Source organism: Macrobrachium rosenbergii, chromosome 11 (genome assembly GCF_040412425.1).
Source record: "Macrobrachium rosenbergii isolate ZJJX-2024 chromosome 11, ASM4041242v1, whole genome shotgun sequence".
Classification (NCBI taxonomy): Eukaryota; Metazoa; Arthropoda; class Malacostraca; order Decapoda; family Palaemonidae; genus Macrobrachium; species Macrobrachium rosenbergii.
Window position 1 is genome coordinate 36,407,089 of NC_089751.1, and position 13,150 is coordinate 36,420,238.

Here is a 13,150-nt window from a genome sequence, read left to right on the forward strand (position 1 = left end):
CGACACGTGTTTTATGTGACGTTTGCGTCTGACGTCAGGCAAGAAGTGACCCTATTATATCTTTACGCATCTCTCTCTCTCTCTCTCTCTCTCTCTCTCTCTCTCTCTCTCTCTCTCTCTCTCTCTCTTTTGCCAACTTGTTTCCCAGCGCCGTTTTGACCGTGTGTCCTTTCGCTGGCTATACAAAAGTAACATTTTTGTCAGAAAAGGAGGAATAGAAGATGTGGTGTATTAGATGAAAAACAGGGTGCACTGGCGGAACAAAGTGAAGGAAAAATAATTGAGGAGGCTGGGCGGTGTACAGAGAAACGTGGATATTCAGTGAAAAGAAGAGCTGCAAGAAAAGAGAAAGATGAATTAAATGAGAGAAAAGGGAGAGACAAAAAAAAAGGTATGGAGAAATAGAGATTTGAGTACGGGAATGAGAAAGTAGTGAGGATCGAAGGAAAATGGAATATGATGGAAGGAAAAGAATGGAGCTAGTTCTTTACTTCTCTGTCGACCTGTTAAAGTCGCTCTTATTTAATCACTGGAAGTTGCGTGAAGGTTCAATCAAGGTTAGTGTATTCCCTCCCACCTCTTCCTAGAGTACGTTACATAATGAAACGTGGCGTAAAAAGTCGTAGAGTTTATTTTAGGGCTTCCGGTACGAAACCACACGCTACACCGAAATTAATTTAGAACTCCTTCACCTTCCCGTCTTGCTTTCTTTTTCTTTTTCTTAATTTTTATTTCTCTCTGTTATATATGACATGACGCAACGCTTCATAGTATGTCTATTAACGGATTGCTCCAGGAGTAAAGCCCATTCTGGCATAAGACCAGATCAATCAGTATGAATTTTATATGTAGGCTAATTGGACAGTGTCAGTGCGTTAAATAAAAGGAACAATGACAACTCTTAGCAGCAATCCTCCAACAGGGCGTGTTGATAAGTTACGTAAGATAGTTTGTGCTGACGTCCTATCCCTACAGTAGCCCTTCCCATCTCCATTATGCTTTGACACCCCCCCCCCCCCACCACCACCGACTCTTTTGATTATTAAATCAAGTTGCCAATGAAGTGGTTCACTCCGCATGCGTATTAAATTCGGTATGATTAGAGCAGACGCGGTAGAGGTTAAAGGGTTGGCTTACCCTTCAGACCACTTCTTCAAGTATCTACTGTCTGCTATCGTATCCGGACCTCGTCGCTGCCACGCACAAGTCAACTCCCATGCAGTTGGCTGGAAGAGTGAGTTTCCCTTACACTGGCCATGGAATGAATGACATCTCGGCCATCGGGGATGGCAGTATGATCAGATTATGTCCGGATGATTTACATCGTGACAAATTCGTATTATCTCGAAAATTGTCTTCTTTTGAGAACAATGGTGCGTTGCTGATATCCTTTGAGGGCGAGGAAGAGAAGGAGAGAATATCCGTTTGCGTCCTATAGGAAGCCAAGAATATAAGGAGCAGGACGGTAGGATGGTCAACATATACCCTTAGGGATGATGATGCCGATGATGATGATGATGGTGATGGTGATGAGGGTGGTGGTGGTAGTAGTGTTAGTGGTGGTGGCTTGTCCGTGTTATTCTGTGTGCGGGACCCAACCGCTCAGTCCTCCCCTTTCTTCACTTTCTTCTTCCTCTTCTTCGTTTCTTCGGCACGTTGAGAGACTTCAAAACCAGTTGCCACCAAGATTTTTTTTCTTTTGGGACTTACTTCTGTGATGGATATGAGGCTGGAAATGCTCTCTCCTCCTGGATCTCTGCGTAGCCTGATAGCAATGGACCTCGGCCCTTCCCTTGCATAATCACCGATGGAGACGATAATGCCGAGTATTACGTACTTGGAATGTTTACTTAAAATCGCTACAGGTAGATACGGTTTGTGGTGTGTAGCCAATGAACGAGCGTTAGCGGGTACCACGTGACTGGCGCGGTGCTGCCCTCTGTGGTCAGGTGTGGCGTTCGGGAGGCTGTTGGTGGTGGTGGCTGGTTGCCGCTCACCTGGTCTTGTCTCTCTCCTGGTCCTCCTGCTGCGGCTCAGTGATGAGGTGAACAGTGTGCGAGATGGAGGGACATCACGGAGTCGTCCATACCCGCCATGATTCCGGAAATTCTTAGTGATTTGCCAATACTCCAGAACCCCTTGGTCGTGCCTATGGTGACGATGGTCTGTGGAAATGTAGTTGTATCGTAGGAAACCCACTGGGGAGGAAGGTTTTAGAGGATTACTGCTCATTGTTGTGCCATATACGTAACAGTTCTTTCTTCTTTTCTTTTCGTCTTTTTCTTGTGCAGCAGCAGCGGCCTTCGGGGAAGAGTTTGTTTTGGTGTCAGCATTGTGTAAAATTAAAGAAAAAAATAATTGATGACTGTCACGCCGTAATAAATCGGTCATTCCTTCAGGCAGAGGCGGACTGTGTCTCGGGGCACAAAGGGAGAGGAAAAGAGAGAAACGCCTTATAGATAAGAGCCAAGAGTGACCACGGCCCCATTGCGTGTGAAGGAGGAGCCAAGTGAGTGAGTGTGCGTGTGTTTGAAGGAGGAGACGGGTAGCGAAGTTGGGTAGTGAGTAGTGGCGGGCATAACCAGCTCACTGACAAATAGCTACTGGAGTGTGGTTTGGGGTAGGTGGTGGTGGTGTGGAGAGGAGTGTCAGGTGGAGAAGGAGGCGGTGGCATTGGAGGAGGAGGAGGGGTTGGAGGAAAGGGGAAAAACACGACAAACCCAAAACCTCCGAGGTTGGTGGTGTTGCCCCCGATGTGCTTGGAAGGACCTTTTCCCGAGAGCTGCCCTATGATCAAAGGTGGCGGCTATACGCTCCCCTGGGGCAGCCCACCCATCACGGCCAGCTAGGATGGCAACGCTAGGGCTCTCCAAGGTGTTCATACTCGACAAGTACTTTACAGAGTTGCAGAAATTCTGGGAAACCGAAAAGAAACTTCAAGGTAAGTCCCCCCACCTTCACAGCAATATCTCACTTTTGCCTCCGGTATGAAGCAAAGAAGTCAGTAAGTAAGTCCGCCTAACTTTATGGTGTGGCCTCCTCGTGTCCTAAGGGGTCTAAATAATCGTCGGTACGAAACTGGTTGAGACACGAACGATGCTTTGATTACGAGGCGGAGCTGCTCACGAAGCCCCATGATTGACAGCCACTTAATAGGAAGCTCTCGAACTACTGTGTGTCTGGTAGCTTGATGCTATAAAGTTGCAGCTGCTAATGATAGTGGTAGAGTACTCTTTATACCCACGGGTTGGGAAAGATTAAATAAAGAAATGGGCACGGGTACTTGATAATGCCTTCGATATCAGACATATATTTTATTCTCGGTGGATTTAACCTCCAGTTCAAAAACCCCTTTTTTTTCCTAAATAAATGAATAGTGGGAGTTTTACCTTTAAGAGGAGTATCTATAATTCCTAAGATACATTTTCTGGTATATAATGTACTTTTCCTCTTTCTTAGATAATGAACGACAGACTTTATTATTGGTCGATGAATAGTATCCAGGATTAATCCAAGTACCCGTTATTAGTCATTACTTTTTTACCCTGAATAGTCTCTACTTCCACCACCACGTGGGTGTAGAGTAATAATAGAGTTCGCCATCCTATTGTTTGTTTCCTCGCGAGGTTCATTTTATGGCGCAGATGAGAGAGAGAGCGTTTTGCTCTTACATCATTGGAATCGTGAGGGTTCCATGCAGGCATTTTCCACGCTTACCTCATCGGCTTTGCACTGTTACTTGACTCGTTTTTCCACGACGGTAAAGAGCTTTAACTGTAAATGTTTTCTCCGTTTTGAGTGTTTCTCCAAAGTTGGTTTGTTATTTTGTCTTTTGTAAGCAGTTAAGTCGAAATTCAAATAGTAATCTTTCATAGTATTCGTATATACGAGTACACACACACACACACACACACACACACACACACACACACACACACACACATATATATATATATATATATATATATATATATATATATATATATATATATATATATATATATATATTTTCTCTTACCCTATTACAAAGCAGTAGATTAAACCAGTTGGCTTCTGGTTCCCCTCGAAAATAGGACGTAGTTTGTGACTTAATGATATGAGATGATGATATTGCACCCATGACCTCTTGGCACTGTGGTTCAAAAGCAAGACCTTGAGGTGATTTTTTTCCCTTCGCCAGCGGAAGAGTCCTATTAGGACACCTGGATGACAACTCTACTCCCCCCCCCTTCCTCCCTCCCTCCCTCCCAAAATCCTCTTCTTACTTCCCATTCACACATACGCGCTTGCGTTCTTTGATTTTTGTGTTTTGTGCTTGGCATGTTTATGTTTTGAGACAGCATTGGTGTAAAGTGTTAAATGGAGGAAGAGAGAGATGTGTATACATATTTCTGTAACGGTTTCTGAATTTAGCTATATAAGATATTTATCAAGCCTATTTTATGAACCAGGAGTAGAAAAGAAATCACATGAAGTTGTGTTGTGTGTGTGTGTGTGTGTGTGTGTGTGTGTGTGTGTGTGTGTGTGTGTATGGTATATCTTGCTTCTGAAACTTGCTGTTGACGTTATCTTAAGTTGGCTTTTTTGCAGCACAGCTTCTCGCTTTTATGGCAGCCCGGTCATTTTGGGAGGTGATCGAATTGCAATATAGTAAAAAATTATTTTAAATCGAAATGGACGGGATTTTTCGTACAACTACAGGTATTTAACGTACGCATTTTTTTTTATTATTATTAGATTACCATGGTGAATAGATATTTTCACATCTGAGACGTGAAACTGAAAATGTTGAAATTTGCTCCCCACTTACAATAACATGGGAAAATATTCAGTGTTTTTAATGAATTATGAATGATGATTCCTTTTCATTATCCCAGGTTCTTTTCGAATTTGAGTCTTAAGGTGAAAAGAAAGAGAATTAGAGGCGTTTAAAATAATACCTTAGCCTATATTAAGTTAATGATTAGCTGTAGCATTCAAAAGATGTTGGCGAATTTAATATGGGAGTATTTGTGTGTGTGTGTGTGTGTGTCTTAGTCAGTTCTTGATTTTTCTCCCCATTATTTGAAGTTTGTCTGGAGGAACTATGGCCAATATACTGTATGATAAAACTGTTTTCTTTCCAGAGGTTATTTGTACGATCTAATCGGTACTTGCATATTGACTGGGGTCATTCATTATTCATTAGTCAACTAGATTAAAAATATCCTACAACTGCTTCTTGGGTAAACGTGTGTAATTGTGTTGCATTTATTATTGTTAGTACAATATCATGTTCTCTGTTGGTCATGGGATATTGTTCGATGTTATGTAATAATTTCCTTTTTGTAGGCACTAAAGGCGCCTCAGTTTCTGTACACACATAAAATATATATATGTATGTATGTATGTATGTATGTATGTATGTATGTCTGTATGTATGTCTGTATATATATTATTTCCATACACCTTTTACCCTTCAGATGGTCAGATCCAGAATATGCCATCCTCCCGGGTTTCAGCTTTATTGTGTAATGAAGATGCTAGGTGGCACACGCATACATGTATATGTTTGTATATATGTGTATACGGGCACATACTGTATACATATATATATATATATATATATATATATATATATATATATATATATATATGTGTGTGTGTGTGTGTGTGTGTGTGTGTGTGTGTGTGTGTGTTTTGTTTAATGTGTTTGTATGCGTTTGTATATACATACAATATGTATATGTTATTTTTATTATTCGAAAGATGAACCCCATTCATGTGGAACAAGCTTACAGGGGCCGTTGACTTGAAATTCAAGCTTCCAAAGAATATGGTATTCATTAGAAAGAAATAACAGGAGCTAAAGGGAAATACAGGCAGAAGACATCACTTATTAAAAAGGATAAGTAAATTAACAAATCAATAAATAAATGGATAAAAATGTAAGTAAATTATTAAAATCCAATGAGAATTGTATTAGGGTGGCACTGCGTTGCATCATCGCTTGAACTTTTCAATTTCCAATTGCGTGACATTCTCAGAGAGACTGTCCCACAGCCCAACAGTGTAGGTATTATTAGTATCATATGGTGTAAGTTTGTTATGTTTTGCTTTAAAATGTCAGTTGTATAAGCACCACAATGATTCAACAGCTAAATAGAGTCTCTCTCTCTCTCTCTCTCTCTCTCTCTCTCTCTCTCTCTCTCTCTCTGGTGTTTTAAAATTCAATTTCCTCCTTCACCATCCTTTTTTGGTCCTTTTTTAATTGCTTCACCTGTATCCGGAATGACGCTATCGGGGATTTAAATCAGTTAAACATCTGTTTCCTTAGTTGCAGCGCCTAACACCTGTTCCGAGTTCTCCACAGGTCAAAAAGCACCAACAGGTGCATCTCCGTGAAATTTCAAGCTCCTCCTCTCCCTCTCTCTCTCTCTCTCTCTCTCTCTCTCTCTCTCTCTCTCTCTCTCTAGTGTTGTGAGAGAAAGAGACTGGAAGCGTTAGAATATAAACGATAGAAAACCTAATTCCTTACTTTCCTTTGTTCCTATTCCATGAACCTGTTTTTTTTTTTCCTCTCTACGGTTCGCTGGTTCCCCTTGTCCAGTGTAAAACACGAACTTACGGAATCATTAAATGTATTTTTATATAAATAAAAGTGGATGTGATTCTCTCTCTCTCTCTCTCTCTCTCTCTCTCTCTCTCTCTCTCTCAAATAAAGTTAGCCTTGGTTTTTTATCTGCGAGTCGTGTCCCTCTTTCTATGGCTAGACACAGAGACGTGTACTGTATATTGAAGATATTGTCATTTGTTTTCCATTTAAAGAACTTTTAAATTGCCGATTTTGTTCACATACTTCATTGCATGTGTTGCATGTTTTATTGAGCTTGTTTAGGGCAGTAAGGTATGATATCTTCCTAAATCTCGAATGTTGCAGTTTCGAAAGCCGGGTTCGTACTGTTCTGGTTTGATCTTTCCCAACCAATTTTGAGTAGGCCTAATGGTTTCTCCCGGATTTCAGCAGAACGGACTTGAGTCTATTTTTGCATTTTTGCGAACGTCAGTAAAATGTGAAAGAGTGTTTGAACATTTCTAGGTGATCTGAGGCTATAAAATCGCTTATTCTGCTTCAGTCTCGCATTTCATTATGATTTTGTGACATCCTTCCTCTTGAAATACTGGACATATCGTAGGTCTTTTTGAAATGCACCATTATGTTTAGACGACGTAATTAGAACGTTATTGGCTATTGATACTTTCTCTAGGATATTTTGAATTATAATTTCTCTCAAGTCTAAGTAGACCGGATTTGTTGAATCCTGAAAGAATGATGATCCAGACTTCAAAAGGGTATTGAGATGAAAGGCATGGTAGAGTACGTTCCTTTTGCAAAAGCCATTCTGTCGATCAAATAGTCTTAGTGACAAGTAAAAGAGAACTAAGTTGAATTAGAAACGTTGTCTCTCTCTCTCTCTCTCTCTCTCTCTCTCTCTCTCTCTCTCTCTTCAGAGCATGGTTTTGACATTGCCACCAAATTATTCTCTCTCTCTCTCTCTCTCTCTCTCTCTCTCTCTCTCTCTCTCTCTCTCTCTCTCTCTCTCTCTTCAGAGCATGGTTTTGACATTGCCACCAAATTATTATTCTCTCTCTCTCTCTCTCTCTCTCTCTCTCTCTCTCTCTCTCTCTCTCTCAGAACATAGTTTTGACATTGCCACCAAATTATTCTGACGAGCAAATGCAGTCTTACGATGACTGTCGCATGCAACTTTGATCTCTCTCTCTCTCTCTCTCTCTCTCTCTCTCTCTCTCTCTCCAGAGCAAGAGTCTCATATTGCCACCAGCATGAACCGCAGGTGCACGCAAGCGGTCTTCCCTAGTGGTGATAAACGGGTCTTTTGGTAAACTGGTAGCTGGGTAGAGTGGTTGCAGGTTGTCAGACCCGAGACCATCATCGTGTCTGGTAGCGTTTCAACAGCAGCCGCTTTTCTTCTCTGGAGGACTCAGAAGCTTAGAGAAGAATACCACCTTTTTTTAAAAGCTGAAGTTATGTAACTAGCAGAACTTCTTTGTGCTTCCGCATCCTGTCCTTTGGTGTCAGGTCGCCTGGCATTGGCTATATATATATATATATATATATATATATATATATATATATATATATATATATACATACAGTGTGTATATATATGCTATTTCAAAAGTTCTTTCTGAATAATGATACATTTTGGAAGTATTTTTCTTTGCTCCTTAATCCTCATTGGTCCAGGAATTCTCTGAATTGTTACATGAATTCTTCATTTCAGGATTTCCATATTAACATTTAATAAAGTTCTTCCCCACTGAAGTGCTGAGAAGTGATGGAGCTGGTAATGTCTTCTTGTCTGAATATGAAGACTGGCCAGAGTTTTCGAGGGATCAGTCGGAAGGCATTCATGAAGAGGTCGGAGATGCCCGTCGGTAGCGGCCCCGACTGGCATTCCTGTATCAGGTTTGCAGCCAAACACTCAACAACAACATCCCCTTCTCTCCTCCCCTGCCTGCCTGCCCCCCCCCCCCCCGGCCTCTGTCTTTATCCGCCACCACCGCCAACAGCCTCACTCATTCTTCCTCCGACTCCTGCCCCCATTTGCAGGACTGCCCATCTATCCACTTCCTGCGTTATGGTGTCGTGTAACGGACAAGTCTGTATCTGTGTGCGTGTGTGTGTACAAGTGCGTTCATTCACAGACAGCTCAGCCATATTGACTTTAAATTAGCAGTGTTGGACCACTTAAAAGTAGCTGGATGGACTTTCTTGGGTTGCCACAGCTCCAAATATTACTTCCACGTCTTCTGTTGTTTTTTTTTTTTTTTCCTTTTCCTTCACTCTGCGAATGAGTAAAATGTACCTCCAGCTTTCAGGATCATTCGTCCGTCTCCCCTGCTTGTCTGCAGATGTCATATGGTCATGGAGGCCCCCCCCCCCTCCTTTCATCCGAGATCGCAATGGGCTAGGGAGAAGAAGAGGGGTGGGATTACAAACCCGGGTCTCCGAGTTGAGCTTCTTCAGAAGAATGAACTAGAAAATTGTAGGAGCGGGCTGCTAGTGGTTTTTCAGTAGAGCGTTTGATAACCGAACAAACTGACGTCACCTGTAAAAAAAATTAAGTGGCATTTGACGTGGTAATTACGTGTTTGCAAAACAGTGGTGCTTCTAGATTATCAGTTTGTCGAACAAGAGAAGTAGAATACTGTGGACAAGAATTCGTTTAGTCCATATTGTGATATGTCATATAAGTGCCATTAGTGATAGTGGTAGTTATTGTAAGGACTCATGGCAATGAAACCGAAAGTAAAAATCATTTAACATTGCGAAGTACGTTAACCTTTGATACTTAAATCCTATATTAAACTGTCTTCTGCTTAAAATTTTTAAGTATCCTAAACCTGAAATATTAAGCAATGCATACCTGTTAGTTGCATTTATTCATTATTCTATCTAGCGTTGCATGCATTTATTTATTTTTTTTTTATTAATAGACCCAATTATTCCATGACAAACTTGACAGTTGAGGCCAGCACAAAGGAGACGGTTCCTTTCCTTGATGTTGTTGAAAGAGAAGCCCAATATATGACATCTACTTACAAACACAAAAGCTGCCTTAATGCAACAGAAGTGCCCGAATTCATACAAAAGGTCCGTCATTGGTGCTTACATCAGAGGGGTCTTATCTTACTGACGTACCTAGAAATCTGTCCAAAGGGGGTTGGAGCGTGTGAGGTAGATGTTGACAAACGACGGATACCCGAGCAGCATGTGATAGAATAATGAGTGCCAAGCACAAGCCCAGAACAAGACAAGGAAGGAAGCTGAGGAAAAACTTTTAACAGTTATCATGAAACTGACTAAAGGACAGCTTATATACAGGAAACAGATGGCCTTTGGAGAATCATCACCGAGGGCGGAACACTGAAGACACCTTGCAAGAGCGTCACTTAAAGTCTGCAGCCACCCAGAACTAGTAACCAGACTTGTGATGGGGAACAGCATTGCCCTTTGGGACCCAAAGAACTGAGGACCCACTTGGTTTACTAATTTAAGTGTTTGGAAGAAGTATTTAAATTCTCTCTTGTAAGCTATATTGGCCACACAGTTACAACCCATTACAACATTGGTGCCGTCTACCAGGATTTTGGGGATGTACATGACAAAAAACTACCTGTAAACAACACTATATACAGAAATTGCTCACCAGGCAGATAGCTACAATCTGCTTGTGGTCACTGAAGTGGTGAGCATTACACTGCAACAGCCTGCACTGAATAACCAGGTGTCTTCAGATATGTTCTCTTTCCGAACAGAAGGAAGTTCCACTGCAGAGACCCACTGGCGCTGGGGAGCCTTGTTTGTATTGATTTTTGCTATAATTTGAGTTTGTGCTTTGATTCTGATTATTATTTACTATGCTCAACTGTGCATTGGAGTGTAGTTTATTCTGGATCTATTGTAACCCTGATGAAAGTCATGAGTTAAAGGCTGAAACAGCTGTCGGTGGCAGAGAATAAAATGCAATACTATAGCGACGACTTTTCTTCTCCTGTATACTTTTGGTCTAGATGCTAAGTGGATGACACATGTGCATCAGCATTTAATAGGAATTGTTTACAAGAAAGACTGAAACAGTTTTCGTGTGTGTGTGCATAGGTTTATGGCACGTATCATTGGTTTTAATTTTGAACTCTGAATGAATAAAACATTACCATAATATGTGAAAACTTTTAAAATTGATATTCGCTTTCTGTTAGAGTGTTTTTCTTTATCAAACCTGGGACAGATAGAAGCACAGGTTGCTTCATTCATTGCCTTTTGATTAAAGGAAAAAAATAAGTTTTACGCGAGATATTTTCATCGAAAGTTTCCTTAAACTTCATGTTGTCGGTTTATTACTGATTTTTGAAATTTTAGTGATTTTGATTAGTTTCAGAATATACTGTAAAAAGACCATATTGTGTTATTACGATATGAACAATATTTTTCAACACTGAGTGGTTTGAATAAGTGGTATCACATTCATGCTTTAACTACTGAATCCTGGGTGAATACCCCGCCTTGTGCAGAAGACTTCCACAGCATTAGCTGCTTCATATGCTTACAAAAGGGTCATCAGCAACGCGCCGTCATTAACAGATTGTTTGTTTGCTTACACTTCCCGTTAAAAATTGGATTTGATCCGTCCCATGAAATCTCTTCTTATTATTTTCCCTCGAGACGGTATCAGAACACCTTAAACATTGTCATTTCGCCTTGTAACTTCATATATGTTAAGTAGTTACAGGCGAGTGGGCACGCTCAGGTCAACCATGTTGACTTGAACCGTAAATTTTGTACCTGACAGTTAGATGGCTTTTAGCTGCGTCCAGGGTTCTTGGGATCTCATAAATATACATATGTATGTATATTCATACCAATACTCACATACATGTAGATATGTGTATGGGTATGTATATACATACTAATACACATACATGCAGATATATACAGTATCTGAACTTAATATCCATAGTAACTTCTTAACAACTAGGGTCATAGTGGCTACAAGAAACACACGAATCTGGTGACTGTGACCAGGGTATGCAGTGTATGCAATGTATATAACCATCAATTGCACAAGAGAATTTTGTCAATACGAAAGTGTTCACGAACTTCAGAGCTTCTCTCCTCCGTCTGCAGATTCTTTCTTCATTCATCAACGCCAGCGACTCACCTCAGGGAGCGAAGACATGCGGGTCGCCTTTACGTGAAGGGTCATCGGGTTAAAAGGAGTATTAGAGTTGCCTGGCATAACCAGTGTATGACTCAAGATAATTGCGCTACTTGATGTGTACGAGAACCGAAGAAGAACAGGGTGTCTTCATAAGTCTGTGTTAGTCTGTGTATGGGTACTTGTGGACAATTGTACTTGTCATTATATTCCTCATAATATATACATTTACATATATATATATATATATATATATATATATATATATATATATATATATGTATGTATATATATATATATATATATATTTATATTAATATATATATATGTATATATATATATATTTATATTAATAGATATATATATATATATATATTATATATATATATATATATATATATATATATATATATATATATATATATATATATATATATATATTTGCTGACCCAATGCTGGCCATTGCTACCGGAGGATCTTAGAGATGTAAGATGATTTGACACTGCTCTTAAAGCAGATGTAGAAAGAGATTATGACCCTATCTGACCTTGTTCTAGGGCATAACACACACATGTATATATATATATATATATATATATATATATATATATATATATATATATATACAATATGTATAATATATCCAATACAACACGAAGGAACGCGTGCTTGAGAATATAACTAAGTCCATCAGGACTTTGGAACAAGTACGAAAGTACTTGTTCAAAGTCCTGGTTTTCACTCACCTTCCGACGTGGACTTAGTGATATCTATCTATCTATATATATATATATATATATATATATATATATATATATATATATATATATATATATATATATATATATATATGACTTATGTTTTCACGTCCGTCATTATCTTTGCTAGCATAATTTATTTTTTCTCGTAAACGGACGAACATCCAGATGATTAATATTGTAGACATTGTATTTTGACGATTTTTTTTACGGAGAAACCATCTCTTTTTATGTAATTTAGAAACCCTAAGCTTCCTGATATTCGGTAGAGAAAACGTAATATGGGAAACTATGCCAGTAGTATAGCTTAGCGGAGGATTATGCTCTGCCGAATGGTGTTCTTTGTGAATGTAATCACCAGATCCTTGCCTAGTTTCACTCACATTTCAACGCTTTGATTTTTGCTGTCTGACGTAATAAGTGGAGCTTGTGGTTTTCCGTAGAGGCTGTAATTGTGTGTGAGATTATATAATTTCACTGAAAAAACAGTCTTTATGTCTTTTTATACGCACACGTTCGTATATACGTTGTTACAGATAATTGTTTAAGTCAGTGCAGAAAAGGTTTCCACTTTTTCCCAAGGCCAGGATGTAATAATTAACCTTTGAACTGTGTCGCCGTGAGAATAAGGAATATATTCTTTACATGACTTTGAGTGTAATTATTCCT

General features: G+C 39.7%; 1 protein-coding gene across 6 annotated transcripts in view; it reads left to right on the top strand.

The window, feature by feature from the left end:
• Positions 1-13,150, top strand: part of dachs (unconventional myosin-IXb-like dachs) — a 409,496-nt gene that overhangs the window by 205,404 nt on the left and 190,942 nt on the right. For 2 of the 6 annotated variants that reach the window (XM_067111609.1, XM_067111610.1), the window contains exon 1: positions 2,718-2,941. The exons of 3 other annotated variants lie outside the window; for them this stretch is intronic. In XM_067111609.1, coding sequence (XP_066967710.1) covers positions 2,851-2,941 — 91 coding nt within the window. In that variant the 5' untranslated portion in view covers positions 2,718-2,850. Of the gene's footprint in view, positions 1-1,968; positions 2,942-13,150 lie in introns of those variants that run through there. One more of the 6 variants, XM_067111611.1, reaches the window with a different exon arrangement.